The sequence below is a fragment of the Acanthochromis polyacanthus genome, chromosome 4 (genome assembly GCF_021347895.1).
Source record: "Acanthochromis polyacanthus isolate Apoly-LR-REF ecotype Palm Island chromosome 4, KAUST_Apoly_ChrSc, whole genome shotgun sequence".
In the NCBI taxonomy this organism is placed as follows: Eukaryota; Metazoa; Chordata; class Actinopteri; family Pomacentridae; genus Acanthochromis; species Acanthochromis polyacanthus.
Genome location: NC_067116.1, coordinates 6,334,501 through 6,355,142, shown reverse-complemented (window position 1 = coordinate 6,355,142; position 20,642 = coordinate 6,334,501). Strand labels below are relative to the sequence as shown.

The 20,642-nt window shown below is 42.1% G+C and overlaps 1 protein-coding gene across 30 annotated transcripts in view; it reads left to right on the top strand.

The window, feature by feature from the left end:
• Positions 1-20,642, top strand: part of adgrl2a (adhesion G protein-coupled receptor L2a) — a 148,202-nt gene that overhangs the window by 112,674 nt on the left and 14,886 nt on the right. For 15 of the 30 annotated variants that reach the window (XM_051946587.1, XM_051946580.1, XM_051946577.1 and 12 more), the window contains 12 exons: positions 125-310; positions 1,491-1,529; positions 3,754-3,937; positions 4,547-4,669; positions 6,172-6,377; positions 7,032-7,205; positions 9,215-9,424; positions 10,097-10,317; positions 10,943-11,009; positions 16,910-17,001; positions 19,827-19,871; positions 20,177-20,203. In XM_051946587.1, the coding sequence (XP_051802547.1) occupies positions 125-310; positions 1,491-1,529; positions 3,754-3,937; positions 4,547-4,669; positions 6,172-6,377; positions 7,032-7,205; positions 9,215-9,424; positions 10,097-10,317; positions 10,943-11,009; positions 16,910-17,001; positions 19,827-19,871; positions 20,177-20,203 (1,574 nt within the window). The remainder of the gene's footprint in view (positions 1-124; positions 311-1,490; positions 1,530-3,753; positions 3,938-4,546; positions 4,670-6,171; positions 6,378-7,031; positions 7,206-9,214; positions 9,425-10,096; positions 10,318-10,942; positions 11,010-16,909; positions 17,002-19,826; positions 19,872-20,176; positions 20,204-20,642) is intronic. The other 15 variants (XM_051946588.1, XM_051946601.1, XM_051946584.1 and 12 more) reach the window with 3 other exon arrangements.

Here is a 20,642-nt window from a genome sequence, read left to right as displayed (position 1 = left end):
CCCTTTTTCATAACTGGCATTTCAAGGAGTCGCTGAGGCGTAATTTGATGTTCGAAACAAGGAACCCTCCGAATCTGTCTCCTCGTATTCTCGTGAACATTATTCATCTTCTTTCCCCCCGCAGATCCGCAGCGGTGAAAATGCAGCTAACTTGGCCAACGAGTTAGCCAAGCACACCAAAGGGCCCATCTTCGCCGGGGACGTCAGCTCCTCGGTGCGCCTGATGGAGCAGCTGGTGGACATCCTGGACGCTCAGCTGCAGGAGCTGCGGCCCAGCGAGAAGGATTCTGCAGGACGGAGCTTCAACAAGGTAACCACCGAAAAACAAGAAAACTAAAGCACCACTGCATCCAGGAAAACATTAAAGCCAACTCTGTCTTTCTGAAGTGCTCTGCAGTGGGAGTTTCTGAGGCTTTGATGCTTTATGGACCAAGTTCTTAGAGGACAACTTCACAATTTTATTTTGTTTCTTTAAATGAAGTCAGTGTTCTGTTTTCTGTCCTGTTTATTTCACAAAAAGCTGAGAGACAGAAGAAATAAAAAAACAAAGGCAGTTAAAATACTTCAAACTCTGACAAGAAGCAGACTCACTGAGAAACACCATGAAGGAATTTAGTCCTTTCTACCCCTATTTTGTAATTTGTGTAGTGTAAGTTTTAGTCATTTCTAGTTAATCAAACTTGAAATGTCTGATTTTTAGTGAAGTTAGTTTAGTTATTGAGTTTCTAAGGAGAAAAAATTAGCAGAAAAGCTAAAAACTCCCCGTAGATTCTTGTTTTTTTGTGGTTTTAGAAAACTGACATGATGGAAACTTGCCCTGTTTCTTTGTTAAATTATGATTTTCATAATTATTAAAATGTCTCCAACAATGACAAAGGTTGGTGCTGAATTCAGTTCCTTCACCTTTGATTTATCTTTTATCTCCAGCCTCACAGAACGTCTTTGTTCTGACTCGGCTTCAGTCGTCGGAGACTTTTTTGACCAAAGTTAAATGAAAAAGAAACTCCTTGAACTCAGAAAGTATAAAAGAAAAAGCAAGTCTGTCTGCAAACCGCAAGTGATTCAACTCATTGAACTTGTTTTCTGGAGTTCAGGTTATCCAACTCAGCTAGTTTTGCACTTTCGCGGCTCATAAGTTGAACTAATTAATCAAGCGAAGTGCGGTTAACTCCCATTTTTAAGGCAGCAGAGGGACTTAAGCTGAACGAACTTAAAAAGATTAACGGTGCATCTGTGTTCATGCATTTATAGATTTACTGTAATGGTCATCATACCTCTGTGATGTGTCAAGAAAGGTGTGAAACAGAGAAAATGAAGCGCTCTGTCACGACTTTATTCTTAGATTTCAGGTCGAACGCGGCGCCGCTCCGGTCATTCAACAGCAAATGTGTGCATCTTGTTTCTTGCAAATCCTTTAACTCAAGCTCATGTGTTAAAAAGGAAAAAATGTCAACTTTCATCTGTTCTGTTTCTTTTCCTAATAAAAAAAGCTTCAAAAGCGAGAGAGGACTTGCAGGGCGTACATGAAGGTACGGAAGCTTGCTGCCGTCCCCTCCAGTTCCTGCACTACTGTATCTGCAGCAGCATGCCTCCTCTGCACTGTCACGTCCTCCCTCCTCCCCGTGCTTCCTGCTTTTTTTGAGTAATTGCTTTACACGCAGCCACAGTCGTGCTCAGAGTGCTTTCTAAGTCAAACAGAAGTCATCTGCAATTACTGAGGTGCCTTCTTTTCCGTGGATGTGTCCGTGTTTTTCTGTGTTTCGTTTTTTTTTTCCTTTCTCCTCCTTCTATGCATTGACAGCTATGGTTGTATTTTGTTATTCGTCCTGTTTTTTCTTCCCCCTATTGTGTGTTTTTATTGTGTTTACCCGAGATTGCACGCCTGGATGCATAACACCGCAACCCGAGCAAACATCCCTGCTCTTACATTCCTCTCATTATTCATTTGATGGAGGATTTTCTGCTTTGTTGCAATTTTTTTATAGTGAGAGCTCAATTAAATATACGACACTCCTGAATTCACTTGTGATTTATTAAAACCTTTTTTTGTTCCTTTTTTATTCCAAGGACCTGACCTTTCGCTGCATGTGAATAAAGAAACGGTGCCTCTTTTGTTCCACAAGGACGCAGGTTTTAGGTCATTTGTTTCATAAATTAAAAGGTGGAGATGTAGTTAATAGGGTTACTGCAGGTCAGACTGTATTCTTTTCCCTTTTATTTTAAGTATTTTTTTTATATATATTTTCCTCCACCAACATCAGTGTCCTCCACCTGCCACCAAAGTCAACCCCCTTCAATCTCTCCGTCGGGAGGGTATTAAAGTGGATCAAGCTTATTAGTCAGTCAATGGCCGTGCGCTCATAAAAGAAAGCAGAAATAAAGTGCGCTTCGTCACCGCATCATCTTTGTTTTTGCCGTCACAGACTGCAGGTTAGAAGCGGCCGCATCGACGCCGATTCCACCGTTTATTCCGTTAACGGCAGCGACGAGGGGACGGCGATGGCTCAGTCAGCAGCATCTGACAGCAGCCATACTTGACGCAACATCGCAGTCGCTCCATCCCCCCACCCTCCTCCCTTTTCCACCGGCCGTCGCCAGCATTGATTACCCGATTAGATGCATTGATTGGATTATTTCCCAAAGAAAAACCCGGCATTGTCTGGATCCATCGCCCAATTTGTCCTCTTGTCTTTTCCTTTGAGCTTTTAGGTGGCAAAAAAAATATGTTCAGAACTGAACTTACTGCAAACATTTTCAGACCTCTTTTTTTTTAGTGCCTTCTGCAGGACATGAGCTTTTCTGCACAGGTCAAAAGTCAAAGGAAAGTTTCCACTATGAACTTTGCAATTAGACAATTTTTAATTAAGTCGACACCAGAGTAAATAAAAAATAAACGGTTAATTAAACAGTGATGCAGGAATCCCTCGTAGATGGTTTCAAATTGACATCAGATGCTGATCGTAAACCATCACCGCCTCGAAAATCAACAAGATCAAACGTTTTGCAGATGATGTCAGCATATACGTTTTTCATATGGATCATGAAAAGTCAGATTATCTCACATTTGGCTAAAGATGCAACTGTAGGTCCAAAAATCACAAATTTTTTTACTCTTCTGGATGAATGTGTCCAATAGTCATGTGTGATTCGATCAGAGAAGTGTTTTCCATTCGTTACTTTGTAAATAAGCCGAAAATAATCAGAAAAGGGAACACCACCTGGACTTTTAAAAGCTCCGATTCTCTTCTCATTTCTCTGCCAAAACCACTTAAAGCACTAAAGAGTTTAGTCGTTCTGTCCGTTAACAGGTTTCACATTTAAAACGATGATTTTTTTTGCAGCTTTTGGTGGTTTGACTTTCATCAGGCCGTCTCATAATATCCTGTTGTCGGTCAGACCTGATAGACTCCACACACGGTGACCCCAATCGTTGATGCAGCGTCCTTGAAAAGGAAACTGAATCCTCTCCTGTTCATCTCTCCCTCAGCAGTTCCTCCTTTGCGGTCAATACCCTTTTTAAAACAGCCAGTAAATGTCTCTGATTGACTGTTGTTTTTAAGAATAAACATCCTCTTTTTTTAGCTTCTTTATTTCCCCTCATGTCCATTTTTAATTCCTGCAGATGTGATGCTCCAGCGCAGCATTGCATCGATTCATCTCGGTGTTTGCATGTCGCTGCTCGTCCCTACAAACACTTTGTTTGCTTTTTCTGAAATTGCTCACGTGGTTTTTCTTTGTGTGGTTTGCCTGCAGGCCATCGTGGACACTGTGGACAACCTGCTGCGACCGGAGGCCCTGAAGTCGTGGCAGGACATGAACAGCACGGAGCAAACCCACGCCGCCACCATGCTGCTGGACACTCTGGAGGAAGGAGCCTTCGTCCTCGCCGACAACCTCATGGAGCCCGCCATCGTCAAAGTTCCCGCCGACAACATAAGTAAGCAGAGCGAGGGTTTGCCGAGCGACGGGTGATTGATGCGAGCTCCGTTAGTTTGATTACCCTCAGTTCATTGAAAGAGCACGGCCTGCCTCGTAAAGTAAAAAGAAGAAAGAAAAGGGGACTTTGTTTTCATAATAAGCGTTTAAACCTCTGGGGGAAGCGAAAAACAACGCATATTAGGTTTAACGAGTCACTTACTGACAACGTGATGAATATCAGACAATTAAATAGACTGGATTCTCTGATTGCGCGCTGACTTTATAAATGTGTGCGTCTAGACCCTGTAACTCTATACATTAATGCGAACATTAGTGGAGTCAGAAAACGGGCCTCTCTTTCCTCAGACCCTATCAGGGAGGCTTTTTGTTCTCAGCGCTGTTTTATTCATATTATTAGAGTCTCGGCGGGACCAAACAATCACTTTGCGAGTGACGTTTTATCGTGTATCTTCGCTGTCACTGAGATTTACTGTTCACATGAGACGTCCGTGTGTCCTTTGGTCGGCAGAGATGTGAAGCTCTGCCTTCGATATTCTCCACTCCTTTAGAGTCGAACAGCCTCTGATATCTTTCCTGTTTTTGCTTGGTCTTCTTTGCTCCCCTGCAGTCCTGGATGTGTACGTCCTCAGCACCGACGGTCAGGTCCAGGATTTTAAATTCCCACAGTCCAGCAAAGGCGGCGTCTCCATCCAGCTCTCAGCCAACACCGTGAAGCTCAACAGCCGGAATGGTGAGGCCAAAAACAGCAAAAATAAAGGGGGGAAAGTAATTCTGGATTCTAGAGAACTTATTTAGCGTTTGAGTAACATTAAATTGCTAAAGTTCTAAAGGTCCATCAGTGGCTGCATCTGACCCCTCAGAATCAGTTGATTTTTATGTGCAAAAAATCGAGTACATTTGATGAATCCATGCAAAGTTTTCTCTTCATACTATGAATATTTTCAGAGGTAAAAGCCGTGAGGGTCTTTATCTCTGAAAATATTCTTAAGGGCTTAAGGGCAACTTGAAAGTTTGCGCTTCTTATTTTGCTTTTTTTTCTCCAGCGTTTCTAAGTAACTTCATAAGTACAGCAGATGGGCTGATGGAAAATCAGAGCTAAAAAGCATACTTTAGCTCTGTTAAGACAAAGTTTGACCCAGAATTAATCATGTCTAGCAGACGATCCTGAAATAAAATGCTTCTTTTATTGTCTGTAACTTGTTCTGATCACCACCTATCTACCACATCTGCTCATAGTTTACCCAGAATGCACTTTTATAGTTTTCTCTGGTGAATTATCAGAAAACAGATCCACAACACACATCCATCCACATCCAGGGTGCCAGTGATTGCTTCTGTGACTCTGTGTCACAGACATTAAAGTGCTGCGTAATACTGATGCTCCAAAGATGTGTTGACTGAAAGGTTTTGAGACGTTCCAGATGAGCCTGAAGTCGATTGCAAGACCATTTTAGACAAGCCTGAAGTGATTTTAGAGCATTTTTAGTCGTTTTGTGAAACTCATTCATGGAAGGTTTTGAATAATTTTGGATGCGTTGCTGGAAAAGTTTTGAGTCATTTTTGTGCCGTCTGGATGAATTATGGGGCATTTTGAGTCATTTTGGACAACCAAATGAATAAAAACCAGGTTTATTCTTCAGACTATGATGCCTGGATGGATGTAAAACTGATCTGGTGTCAGTTTTTACCAGAACTCAGATGTGTTTTTCCTCCTAAAATGTCATGTGTCTATCTGCTGCATGGATGAAATCCTGATGCTCAGAAATGATGGAAAAAGTCAGTTAAAAAGTGATAAATCTAAACCCACCTCTGTCGACTTCAGGGGCCTGGACCTGGGAAAATATTCATGGTAATAATGTGAAATGTTGCAGGGCTTTAATAGAAATACTGAAGTTACTGTAGATAAAAAATAAGCTGATTCTGAGGAGGTGAGGTGGGGACTTTTTTCAGATTTGTTTGATTTTAAATAGAACGATCCAGTTTGTCTGAAATCACCCAACACCTGTGATTTCAACCACTCATAAAAGCTTGTTTCTCACTTTCCGTATCTGTGTTGTTTTCATGCAGGTAATTTGTTGAATAATTTAAACTCAATCAGGAATTTGAGTGTTGAAATATTCTTGGTCTTGCTGTGTTCTGAATATTTTGTCCGTACCGCTTTTCTCTTCATTAGTTATTCTGGTAATTTCACCACTTTGTGAAAGTTTTTTTCCCCTCTCTTTTACACTGCAGGAGTTGCCAAGCTGGTCTTTGTTCTCTACAAAAACCTGAGCCAGTTCCTCGGCACGGAAAACGCCACCATCAAGATGGCGAACGAGGCCTACAGCCGCAACGTGTCGGTGGCCGTCAACTCGGACATCATCGCCGCCTCAATCAACAAGGAGTCCAGCCGCGTGTTCATCAACGACCCGGTGATTTTCACCCTGGAGCACATCGACGTGAGTGTCCCCGCCGGAGCCGATGGAGAGGTCATATTAAAAAACACCAGGAGGGAACGTCCAGAGTAGACAGAGATCCGCAATTTGAATTGTAAATGTCTGGCTGGGTCAGTCGGCAGTTTATTTAAGTCATTGAACATCAAATTAAAGGAGTCTTTAGAACCTAAGTGAATTCTTAATGAAAACTAATTCTTTAATCAACATTGGGATATAAATGATGCCCATTTTCTTTTATAGTGGGGGAAATTAACTCCTAGATTAGCCCCACAATCTAGGATGAAATTACTGGAGCCCCAATTATCTTTCGTCTTTTAAAGTTGTCACTGGAGTTCCCAGAGGGCCGCGCGCGACTCCATTCTTTATCAGAGAAATTGTGCAATTCCAAAGACATGCCGTCAAACAATTATGCCTCTCTGTTATTAAGGCCTCATATAGCCGACCACGCTCCGGTTGATTTGGCGAGCATGTGCCAAATGAGATACAACGTATGAATTGCTCCACGAGAGCTGTGAAGTGAAAAATCCTCATCCATATCAGCGCCAGCGAGAAATACTTTGTATGAGTAGGGGGTAAATGGCCTCTGTGTTCTACATGTGCTTCAATTTCAGGAAGTCAATTATTTGGACACTTAACCATATCTCTTGTTATCTGCAGATGGAGCACTACTTCAACTCCAATTGCTCCTTCTGGAATTACTCTGAGAGGAGCATGATGGGCTACTGGTCCACCCAAGGCTGCAAACTCCTGGACTCCAATAAGACGCACACCACCTGCTCCTGCAGCCACCTCACCAACTTCGCCATCCTCATGGCGCATCGGGAAATCTCGGTAGGTCGTGACGTTTTTTTGTATTTTTATCTCTAAGTGGAGTCATTCCAGAATTGGACTTAGGCCATCAAATTTCTAATAATCCACGTACAAAATCCTAAAAAATGCAGTTGTTGTGTGAATGTACTTGTACTGAGACTAAATCTGAAAAAAACTAGGAGAAAAGAATGTTTGAAAATATTTTTAGAAATGCAAAATAAGTCTGGAGTTCCCCCTAAATGTCATTTTTCTCTTGTCCCACCCCCCGATGACCAATATGAATCTCAGATAAAACAGTTAAAATGTAATTTAAATCTTCTTTTTTGGCATTTTTTTCATTGTTGTGTCTTGTAATGTGTGGGAACATTTTCTTTTAAACAACATTATAATTTAAATAATTATCATGCATGGAACGTGTGTCCCACATGTTAGCATAACCTTTTAGCATAGAGGAAAGCTATGTCCTCTCTTCTATTTGTCATATTTTCAGAATTTTGTCAGCCTTTATTGAATGTCTCACTCCACCTCATATTATCAGGATCAGACTAATTCTTTTTCCTGTTTTCCATCAGTCAGTTTGTCCTCTTGGTCAGCAGTAACAGCTAGCTAAATATCAACTTCTACTGCTGAGAAAAAGATCATGTTAGCATGGATTAGCAACCCTGTTACTGTGATTAGAGTAGGGTTAGCAAACAACACATAAAACATGGAATAAAAATGCTACCATTGATGTGTAAGCTGAGCCAATCAAGGCTTTGATAGTTTATTACCTTTTATTGATGAATATGGAGCAGAAAATTGAAAAGAGATGGTCAATTTTTCCAGCATTCTGAACCCCAAATCTCCTCCAGTTCTGGAATGACTCACGTGTTCAAAACTTTGCTCCGTAACATTCTCATTTCTGGGTATTAAAGCAGCAATCCTATCCAGTCAAAGAGCCATAAGAATAATCGGTTGAAAAAAATGTAGAGATCCAACAAACCCGCTATTCCTGCAGTTAAAAATGTGGAAGTTTCATGGCATAGTAGATTGTATTATTCTGAAAATTTTGTATAAACATCAAGAAACTCTACCAGCCAATGTCCAGAACAGATTTGCAAAAAGAGAAAGTAAATAAAAGGAACAGAGATGTTCATAAAACCAAGATTTAGGGCCAAATTAATGGAACATTGCAGTTCTGTAGAAGGGATCAATTTATGGAACAATGTAGACGAGGAATCAAAAGAATCTAAATCACACACAAGATTTAAATGGATTTATAACCAGTACATGTTTAAATACAAAGAAACGAAGTAAGAGTCTCACTCTGATACGAGTCATTTTGTTTGTTTTTAATGCTCATTGTCAACTAATTGTTGGATATAAAGGAGCAGATTACTGAAGTTTACTCTTCTTTCTGCTCCCTTTCATACAGCAGTTTGGAAACTTTTGTTTTTGTGTTGTATCGAATTGTTTTTTGAATGAATGAAATAAAAACTAACTCAGGTTCCATTTACACTGATGTTGCCGCTCACCGCTTTGTTCATTAGATGTTTAATTTAACAAACTGGCACGTCGTCTGCTTCAAAATATTTAGAAAAAACAAGACGGCAAGAAATTAGATTGTTTCACTTGGAGGATATTTAGAGGCCTGGAGAGGTGAAAATATCAATTTTACATCTGTGGGAAATGGGAATGGAAGGGGAGCCGGCGTGCCAGCAAATCGATGGTGAAGCTGGTGTTTTAAGGTAAACTAGTTGGTTTAAGAGAAAAAATAGACTTAGATTGTAAGTAATATGATTTTGTGTACAAAGAAGGATGCTTTTATGATTATTTCATGGCTTTAAATCATTACGCGGCTCCCCTTCAGAGGTACAGATGTACTCAGATGAAGTCAGCTTACGTTCAACATCTGCTAGACGAGCTGCTTGTAAAAATTTAAAGCTGAGATATCAAAGAGGAGGAGTTTAGAGGCTCGGATAAGATGGTATAGAATTTACCAATAAATGCTCCTCTCCCCTCACAGACGCGTTTTGTGTTCTTATTTCCAGGTCAACGGTGAAGTGCACGAGCTGCTGCTGACCGTCATCACTCGCGTCGGCATCGTGGTTTCCCTCGTCTGCCTCACCATCAGCATCTTCACCTTCTGCTTCTTCAGGGGCCTGCAGAGCGATCGCAACACCATCCACAAGAACCTGTGCATTAATCTCTTCATCGCAGAGTTAATATTCCTAATTGGTATCGATATGACGGAGCCCAGGGTAAGCTGGAACGATCTCGCCCTATTGATTCCGTTTTGATTCATTCCCTCTCACTTTATCTCCTCCAGCCCCCAAAACAAAAGACCCCTTCAGAGTGAAATGGATGAGACTTTAAGCATTGTTTGTTTCTAACCTTCGCCGGTTTGTCCCTGACATGACATGAGTGGAGCAGCGCCATTAATATAGATTACTAAGGGGACACGTCTTCCTCATGACAGGTCTTTTTTCCTCTTTCAGCTGAAGCCGCAGTTGGCTGAGCCGCATCCAGACCATTTTTAACTTCTTCTTCTTCTTCTTCTTCTTCTTCTTCTCCCTGCATTTTCATTTCAATCTCTGGAAATCACAAAAGCATTTTTTTCTGCATACAGCTGGGAGTCAAAGCCTCCAAAGCTGAGCTGTGTGATTAAATCTGCTAACCTCACAATACGAGCTGTATTTAAATTCCTCCTGCGCTGATGGAAAGCCAAACGGATGCGCGGTCCGAACCCATGCAGTGAATGAATATTCATTACCGCCTTCGCTGATATGTGTTCCACTGAATGGAGCTTTTCAGTGGGTTTAAATAAAAGAAGAAGATGTGAGATGTGTCTTGTTTAAATCATTCCCGGCATACAGGTAGATGTTTTACGTCTCCCGGATGTCTAATATCGGTTGTGGTTCTGTGGTTCTCAGATTGGATGCGCCATCATCGCGGGGATCCTCCACTTCTTCTTCCTGGCCTCCTTCTCCTGGATGTGTCTGGAGGGCGTCCAGCTGTACCTCATGCTGGTGGAGGTCTTTGAGAGCGAATACTCCCGGAAGAAGTACTACTACGTGTCCGGGTACCTCTTCCCGGCAATCGTGGTCGGCGTCTCGGCAGCGATCGACTACAGGAGCTACGGGACCAAGAAAGCGTGAGTGCCGCTTTTTTCCTGGTTCTTGGAAATGCAGAACAGGCGTCGCAGGATGCCGCAGTCGCCTGCTGCGTCTCTGCGCGGCGGGTTTCTGAAAAAAGAAAAACCTGCTCGTCATTTCTGCCAGCACCTTATGTGCATCCCCGGAGACGACACCAAAACATTTGAGCTCCTTTTGCGCGGGGATGGGCAGCTGTTCAATTTTTTATGTCATTTGAAAGTGGCTGACAGACTCAACACTGTGGTTTCTGGGGAGCACATAGCTACATTAATGTCTCTCTGCTCAAAGACCCTCCTGTGACCTCTTGTTTGTAAATGCTTTCTTAAAGAGAGGAGCACGGTGCAGAAAAAGCCTTTTACATAGATTAATGGCCACGTCTCGGCGAAGGCTGGGCTGTTAAGAGGGGCTACTTGGGGTCCTCTCTCTGTTTTCTGTATTAATGTTCAACCTGTGAAAGCGCTCCAAGTTAAATATTGATAATAAAATAATAGGAACTAAATTACACACTCAGTATCATCGGCCCAAGTAACCAAAAATTAATTTCTTTCCATTAGTATTTGGCCGCAGGAGCGTGATATTGTTTTTGCAGGCCGAAGCTGAAGTGTTTGTTTCTTTTTTTCGTAGGTGCTGGCTGAGTGTGGATAATCATTTCATATGGAGTTTTATAGGACCTGTCACCTTTATCATCATGGTAAGCTGTTTTATTTTTTCCTCTGAATACTGAGACTGACGGAGTGAGGAAGGGACTGAGAGGAGGAGATGAAAGAGATGCAGGAGAGAGATAAAGGCAGCGAGATGCTTGAACTGAAGGCAAAACTCAGCAGGATTTTTTTTGAGTCTCCTCAGTGATGACAGGTTAATTTTGCGCCAAAAGACAGATTTGGAGGATTCTTCCTGCCTCTCACCGCCTGACAAGAATCAGCACTGTACAGGGTGTCCCTAAAGTCTGGACACAGAGGAAATATCAATAACTGTAATGTTTTAGCCTCCACAGATTAAATATGGCTCTGTCGAAAGAAGGAAGAGTTGAAGTGGTACTTCTCAGTGGACGTGAAGGATGGACATATGGAAAGATAGGGTTAGGGTGAGCGAAGTGATTTTTGAGGGCTAGCATGAATTTTAGCAGTGACCAATTCTTTAGTTTCAGCTGATACATTTGGTCGTCCAGAACAGGGTTTGTCCATGGCACTGCCCGTTTCTTTAAACCTTTTAGCCACCATCACCACCGTGGAAAAACCAAGTGGAATCCTCTTTAAATTCATCTGCTATCTTTATCCATCTTTCACATCCCCTGAGAAGCCTCCACAGATTAAATATGGCTTTTTTGAAAGAAGAAAGAGTTGAACTGGTACTTCTCAGTGGACATGAAGGATGGACGTATGGAAAGACAGAAGATGAATTTAATGCACGTCATCCAAGGAGGATTCCACTTGGTTTTTCCACAGTGATGAAGGTGGTTAAAAAAGTTTAAAGAAACAGGCAGTGTCATGGACAAATGCCGTTCCAGACGAGCAAATGTTTAACTCTAAAATGGATCATGGCTAAAATTCATGCTAGCCCCAAAAAATCACTTCGCTCACCCTAACCCAATCTTTCCATATGTCCATCCTTCACGTCCACTGAGAAGTACCACTTCAACTCTTCCTTCTTTCGACAGAACCATATTTAATCTGTGGAGGCAAAAACATTATAGTTAATGAGATTTCCTTTGTTGCGGCACAGTGACTTGGTGTGGTTAGCACTTTTGCCTTGCAGCTAGAAGAACCCTGGTTCGCATCCCGGCCTTCCCAGGATCTTTCTGCATGGAGTTGGCATGTTCTTCCTGTACATGCGTGGGTTTTCTCCTGGTTTTCCGGCTTCCTCCCACGGTTCAAAAACGTGCTGTGGTTTAAATTGTCCATAGGTGTGAATATGAGTGTGATTCTTTGTCTCTATATGTAGCCTTGTGATAGACTGTAACCTCTCCAGGTGAACCTTCACCGTAAGTCAGCTGGGATAGACTCCAACCTCCTGCAAACCTATTGAGGATTAAGCAGTGTATAAATAATGGATGGATGGAGATTTCCTGTGTGTCCAAACTTTAGGGACACCCTGTACTTTCACCTCACATAAACACTACTTTTACATGTCACCTACTGGTCTTTAGGTTTTTAAATATTTTTATTTTATAGCTAAAAATATTCAAAGTTGTTTGAGATGTGAGCTCGTTTTTTTCCCTCCTCTGCAGCCGCCTCCGTGCATTTTCATCTGGCTGCAGTAAATAGCAGATGACAGTGTAGGGGAGAAGAAAAGCAAGGGCACCTCTCTGTTTGGTCAAGGACCGTCAAGGGTGAAGGACATATAGCATATCATATTGACATATGTCCCATTGAGGCATGCAATTATTTACTGGTCATGACATTATTATCTCCCGCTCCATCAGAGAGGCTCAGAAGAATGAGACCGTAGGGAGTCTTACTTCCCTGCACGAGTGGGGGAAAAAAAGAAATAGCAGGTGGTTTTCCTCCCATAGATCCTCTCCGCCTACAGTATCTCTTTGCCCTCGCGCTCACTGAGGAAGCTCTGCAAACCCGTGTGGCTGCTGTGCAGGGAGGATGGGTGGTATTTGTTCAGTGCTGTGTTCATTATCCAGCCTAATGGTTGGTACTGTATCTACAGACGCAGTGACCTCTGTTGAACATCAAGCTGACACTGAAAATATACTAGAGAGAAGGGGCAGCCATGTCAAATTCCAGCGAGTCTGTGCACACTATTGGCAGACTGCGAGGAGCTTTCAGAGTAAAGATACAGCACGGCTCTTTGTCTGTGTGCTAGAAGGATAAATAAAAGACGAATCGGCTCACTGGACTGCATTTCACAGTTTTCTCCAAAACAGACTTTGCCACTCGATGTAGCATTTAAAGGTGGAAGTGCACAGAAGACCTGACGAAGCCGGTGCTGGATTCACTCAGAGTGAACGCTGAAATGCCTCTTTCTTGTTTTTTCATTGATTTTTTCCCCTTCTTCCGCGCACCCTGCTTTGAATGTGTGAGCTTATAATTGAGGAAAAGCTAACGTCGTATTAAAGCAAACATACATTTCTCCCTGTCTCAGCAAATGCTCCGTCAGCCACACAGGAATATGTTTCCTTTCCTTAAATTGGGCCCTCATTGTTTTCCAGTCGAGTGTTGCTCTCATAATGATTTGCATGAAAAATACGTCTGCAGTGGAAATGATGATCAGGATCCCGGCGGTGATGACCGGAGAGATAGAATCATGACCCTGTGAGGAGCTAATGTATTGTAGCAGAGCTAATGTGTGACAGGAATGAGGTTTTCTTGCACCGGTTTGGGCTTCGCTGTGATGCTGTGCAACAATTGACTCAAAAAGACAAAGTACTGTGGAAAGGGGGATCTCAGGGGAGCGTGCAGGAGCAAGGTTTGTCTACACCATCCGTGACCCTGGTTTCTCTACAAATTGGCTTTGTCCTTGTCAATGAGAGAGAGAAGGCGAAAAGGCACATGAGCCAGAGAAAAGGAGGGAAAGCAGTGCTGCTTCCTCCACACGTTGCACAAAAACCCAGTTTTGTCTGCTAAGCAACACCAGTTTTTAACCCAGACTGGTCGTGTTTTTTGCAGTTTTTCTGGGGCACGACAGCGACAACGGTTTTAGGATGAAACACAAAGGTTTTGTTGTGTTGCAGCCTCCAGTTTACACAGAAACAGTGTTTTAGAAAACCAAAAACTAGTTGCTGGAGTTTTTTGGGCATTGGCATTGTGCCGCTACAGGTGAAAGTCTTGGACGGGCGCAAGACAGAAAGCGAAAGCATTTGCCAAGAATGTTTTCATGATCTGAACTAATTGAACATGTTGGCTCAAAAAATCCCACCTCAGGCCCAGTGGATCGCAGATGTTTTCTGCCCGACACATTTGTTAGCACAAGATTATAAAAAGAAAAATCTTTTCTTGAAATTGGTGTTTTTGAAGGACAGTGTTCCTAAACTTGTATCGCATTTTGTCCTTTAGGTTGAAGTAGTGAATGACTTTAGGTGGCTGAAGTCATTAGGCGCCTTGTTTTATATATAATTTAAAAAATGCATTGATTGGATGTTTTCATGTTCTAAAGTATGTTGTGTATTTTGCAGGAACCACACAAACCACAGGAAAATGCCAATTTGTCACGTGTAGTTTTCTCTTTTTTAAAAACACCTTGCATGAAATATGTTGGTAGGAGGAAAAAATCCCCACCAGAGTTGAGGGAGTTCATTCATTGACATCCACTTTACTTTTATTCTAGGCGCCATGCACGAACCGCATGACAACAGGAACAATTTGCCTTCAGCAAAGCGTGCATTTGTTGCGGCATTATTGCAATCAGCGAAGACGCATTCGATATATCCACCAGATTATCAGCCCACCTCTACATCGGCTGTACTTCTTCTGGTCTGTGGAGGAACTGGCAGCGGTCACATGGGGCGTTCCTCTACAACGTCACATCGGCGGGTACCTTCCCAGCATTCCAGCGTTCCGATATTAACGCAGATTTTTTCCACTCCGTTGTCGTGTAAACCCGACAAGGCAAAGGAAATACTTCTGTTTTCCGTGTGAGACGTTATCGTGTAAACGGGCCTTCAGCTCTTCCTGCCGCTCCTTGTTTTGGCTCGTGGCTGAAACAGGTTCTGAGGTGGGCATTTAGATCCGTGTTGGTAGGCTGAGGTTTGCCCCGTCTCCAGGCACAAGAGGTATTAGCTCCATGAAAGGGGAACATGGAAGTAATGAGTGGTGGGGGGAGCCATTAGTATGCTTGAGATAGCTTCAACACAAGGCCTCTTGGATCATGACACGTCGCGAGCAGTTCTTATCATCTGGACAGCTCCATCTGCACCTTTAATATTTTATCCCCAGCAGTTCATTTGGAGTTCAGTGTGTACACACACAGTCCACTTCAGAAAAAAGCTTTCTCCTCGGTCCCAGTGTGGCGAGGTGCTTCTGCATGGCTTGCAGTGATGATTCAGAGACAGAGTGAAGGATAGAGGCGAGGCAGCCCCGCTCCGGCAGGAGGGATCCCCCGGGAAGGGCTGCGAAAGCATGTCGGTGGGGGAGGGAACATGTGCCACGCTGCTAGGTTGCTTTAAAGTACTGTGTCCCTCTCCTCTGTCTCATTGGATCCATGTCACCACTCCAGGCTGTGTGAAAGGCTTTTTCAGAAGTCCTCCTGCCCCTGCCCCGCCTCCACCTCACCGTCTGACTCATGCAGGCGACTGACAGAAATAATGGCTGATAGCGGCAAAACAAAACAGTTTCAGTGCCGTCTGTGGTATAAAAGAAGATTTTTCCCCCTCTCTGTCTCTCTCTTTCTTTCTCCCTTTCTCTTTCTGTGTTTTTTTTTTTGCAGTCGTGCCTTTGCTTTAGAGCCTGGCTTATTGTGAGCGGCTCCATGAGTTGATTGCATGTGGAGGGGTGATGTATTGATCACAGGCAGCCTTTTGATAGCAGTGTGCACCAGAACACTGAGAATGTCTGTGAAAGAGCGAACGGCTGTGGTCTGAGTCCAGCTCACAAAGGTCCCTCGCATTGGCAATCCGTCTCCATTTTTCTTTTGCCACTGCTTTGGCATTCTAAAGATAACACTGAAATGCACTGTTTGTGAGTCTCGCTGAACAAAAGCTCGTCATTGTCGTTGCAAACCTGTTTATTTGGGTGTCTGTCTTTCTGGTCGCTCGCATTCCACTGATACAGTAGCGCGCATGTATTTTTCTGCTTTTTTTTGGTGTTTGTTTGATCCTTTGATATGCTCTATTGGAGGCACACATCTCAATTTTTCCTCCTCAGATATTCCTTGACATTATTTATACATGCCTGGCTTGCAGTACAAACACAGTGTGCTCGGTCTGCTGTGAGTGCATGCACATGCTGTGTCGGGGACTAGTTTGCCCCGGAATAAATGTTTTTGAAGTAAATTATTTTGGAGAGGCTCCTTGCTGGACCATTCAGCCTTTGTGTGTCTAAATCACAGTATTGATTTTTAAGGTAGCAAAGAAAAGTGCTCAGAAACACGGCACATCGTCTCCCTGTTTCAGCCCGATGTGTGCCACCGGCTCCCTTAAGATTTAATACGTTAAAAACAAGCAAACATCTCCTGCTCCCTTTTCCTGTTTCTGTCCTCATCTGGCCACACACAGGAAATACACCGTGTTTCCTGAAGCCTTCTGCAGCTGCTTATAATATTTCACTACAAAATGATATGCAGTTGTTTTGTACAACAGGAGGCTCTCTTGTTTCTCCTGCTACTCCTCATTCCCTGCTGCCAGACTGCTGCTGTGTGGCTGTTTCTTCTCTTTCTTTTTTTTCCTAACAGTGATGGATTTTAATGCATTTCCATGCTCTTATTGATATAGAATGACACTAAATTTGGCGCCAGTCGGCCCGTCTGAGACGAGCTGGAACGATAGATGTTTATTGGATTAGTCTGTGGACATGCACAGAGTTGAAGGCTCTCCTCTTTTAATACTTATAGACAAATTAACAGTTTTTTTTCCCTCCCCACTCCGTCTGCTGTGTCTCGAGTCATGCATCTTCATGTATTAACGCTGCCATTACTCTGTTTTGACAGCTCAATCTCATCTTCCTGGTGATCACAATGTACAAAATGGTGAAGCACTCCACCACCCTGAAACCAGACTCCAGCCGACTGGAGAATATAAAGTAAGTGAAGCCTCGCAGTTTCCTGCTCATCAAGCTGTGCTTTCTTGTCACTTCTACCAGAAAAACCTGAACATTTCTTCCACTTCTTCTTCCTTTGAGTCAAGTTTCAATTAACATATTCCCTTTTGTCGAGGCTGAAGATCGGATGGAACATTCTCCAGATGTCAGGGTGATCCCAAACTTTTCAACAGTAGTGTAGGTCCACCTTAACTCATTTAGAGCAACTCTATATAATACAGAGCAACCTTAAGTAATATAGGGCAACTTTAACACATTTAGAGCAAGTTTAATATAGAGAAACTTTAATAGTATCAACTTTAGCTGTTATAGAGCAACTTTAACTAATATAGAGCAACTTAAACTTATTTAGAGCAACTTTAACTAATTTAGAGGAACTTTTACTCGTTAAGAGCAATGAATGTAGAGCAACTATAACTAATATAGAGCAACTTTAACTCATTTTACACCAACATTACGAATTATAGAGCAACTTTAACCAATATGGACCAATGTTATCTAGTGCAGAGCAACTTTAACTCATTTTAGAGCAACTTTACTGTAGAGCAACTTTAACTAATATAGAGCAAATTTAACCAATATGGACCAACGTTATCTAATGCAGAGCAACTTTTAGTCATTTAGAGCAACTTTAACTAATGTAGAGCAACTGTAGGGTAGAGCAACTTGAACTAATATAGTGCAACTTAAACTTATTTAGAGCAACTTTAACTCATTTAGAGCAACTTCAACTAATATGGAGCAACTCTATTGAATATAGAGCTACTTTAACTTATTTTAGAGCAACCTTAACAAATGTAGAGCAACTTTAATTAATATTCACTACCATTCAAAAGTTTAACAAATTTTTGGGCAACTTTAAATAATATGGAGCAACTTTAATCAACAATATCAACTTTAGCTAATATAGAGCAACTTTACCTTACGTACACTACCATTCAGAAGTTTGGGGTCACTTAGAAATGTCCTTATTTTTGAAATAAAAATCTATTTTTTAACATCAAATGAATGATAAATCCAGTGTAGACATTGTTAATGTGGTAAATGACTATTCTAGCTGGAAATAGCTGATTTTTAAGTCCCTGAATTGTGACTGAGATGTAGTGTTTTTGCCGGTTTAACTGTCGCAATGACTCCAAACATGCTCAGAGTTTTTGTGCTTTGTTGTTTTGCTCCAAAAACCGCGAGCCGCAGAATTGCTCTGGTATGACACACACGAGTCCACGGCTGCAACTTAACGCTGCGCTGTTGGATCTGGCAGGGCGGGGTGCAGCCCAACAGCTACCATGTGTGTTCGCCACTGGAACATGTCAAAAACATTTTTTTTATAGATCCCAGCTTTCTAATCCCAGGCAGAGAGAAAAACTCATTCCAAACACAACCAAGACCATGTTTCTGAGTCACCTCAACATCGAGTTCTGGGAAGGAAAGCCAAGTTTTCTGAATTGTTTTTCTGCATTTACACTACTGTTCAACAGTTTGGGGTCACTCAGAAATGTCCTTATTTTTGAAATACAAGGATTTTTCAATGCAGATAACCATAATCCAGTCTAGACATTCTTTATGTGGTAAATAACTATTCTAGCTGGAAACGGCTGATTTGTAGGTCAACTTTAACTCATTTAGAACAATTTAGCTCACTATAGAGCAACTTTAACTAATATGGAGCCACTTTTACAAATTTTTGAGCAACTTTAATTATGAGCAATTTTAACTAATAATAAATAAAATATGGAGCAAACTTTAAGATGCAACAACTGTAACCAGTAATATCAACTTTAACTAATGTAAAACAACTTTCACTCATTTAGAGCAACTTTACCTAATATGGAGACACTTTAACTAATGTAGAGCGATTTTAAAATAGAGCAACTTTAACAAATATAGAACTGAATATGGAACCCAAATTTGTGAACGATAGTGTGTAATGTAAAAATAACACAAAAACACAACATTTTTTGCTGTTTGCTGGATTTCTAGCTTTGCAGCCTGATGTCAGTTTGCACCATTATTATTTCACCAAGAAACGCGTTGGTTTGTCTGTGAATCTGTCTGTCTGTCAGCAGCATTACTCTAAAACAGACTAACGGATCTGGATGAAATTTTCAGTGAAGGTCGGAAATGACACAAGGACCAAGTGATTAGATTTTTGGCAGTGATGCAGCTTATAGTCTGGATCCATGGATTTGTTTAAGATTTCTGTGTTGTTGTGAGATAGCAGCACGGTGTCACTGTAACCATGACAACAAGTGAAGACCACATGATTGCGATCCTGCTACAAATCCACAAATTTTTTTAAAGAGTTTATCTGTCAGAAGTCATACAACCCCTTAGGAAGCCTTGGCAGAGCTCTCTGAGTGTCTTTCTTGTGATATTTTGTGTTTCACCTTCCACCAGTCTGTGCAGCAGCAGCAGCAGCAGCAGCAGCGTTGCTATTTTTTATCCAGTGTTTGTTATTTTTCATTTTCCCTTAATGAATGTATGCAACACTGTGGTCAAACCGCAATCAGGGAGAACAGTCAGAAAAGGCCTTATTTAGACTTCTTGGTTTATTTGAGATGGGCTACTCCCTTATCAAGGAGACCACAACAGAACACGCTGCTGGGATTTTATTCTTAGCTTCTGTCGAATACACATTGTGCACTAATAGCTGCTTCTTTGTGATCATTTTCTCTGTGTTCTCCAGAGTCGCTTTGACACGACGGTCATTGCATGTTGCATGTGAAGGCGAAGTTAACGCTCAGCTTCTCCTTTCTTTTTCTCCCCCCATCACTCTCCTCCTCTCTCTGTTCTGCGATCCACACCAGTAATTATCGCGTTTGTGACGGATACTATAATACCGATTTGCCCGGGTAAGCTTTTACGACTCACCTCAGATAATTTTTACCCACACAACAACAGCACCACCCACGCATACAGTAGCATAAATGCTAATTCAACCACAGACGATGTGCTCTGACCGAATGCTTTACATGGAGTTTCATAATTGAATCATCAACAGCAAAAATAAAACATGCAGTTCTTGTTAGAGGCTTAATTTCACTGCCTCCCCTGATTTCCCTTGGATCAAAGTTGAAGATATCTTACTCAAAATGCAGACTAACCCACGCTTCTAATCTAATTGTGTTTCTCTCTTCCTGCCTATCATGCTCTCTAGCTATGAAGATAATAAACGGTTTATCAAGTAAGAACATGTTGCCCAGAAGTCCCCTCTTCAGCTCTTATACTTTACTCTCTGCTCTCCTTTTAGTCTTTCTTTTGTTTCCCTCTTCCTGTCTTTTTTCTTCCTTTCACCCTCTCCACAAACCGCGGCTTCAGAGCTACTCATCCATCGTCCTTGTGGCCTCCACCGTGTCCATCATCTTGAGATGCAGTGTTGTTGTTATTGTTGTGTGTCTGAGCGTTGAACTGTGACCGCTGCTGGTGTCTGAAGGCTCCGCAGGACCTTCACACATGAAGCCGGGACGTTCTCCTTCAACTCTTTCCACATCTCCACCTCTGATAACACCCTCTCTAGATAAATATTGAGCAGACGATAGTGTTTCATGCTTTTTTGTGTTATTTTTGGTGCTTTCTGCTGTTCTAAGAGGTTATTTACAGAAAACTCTGTGAAGGTTTTGAAT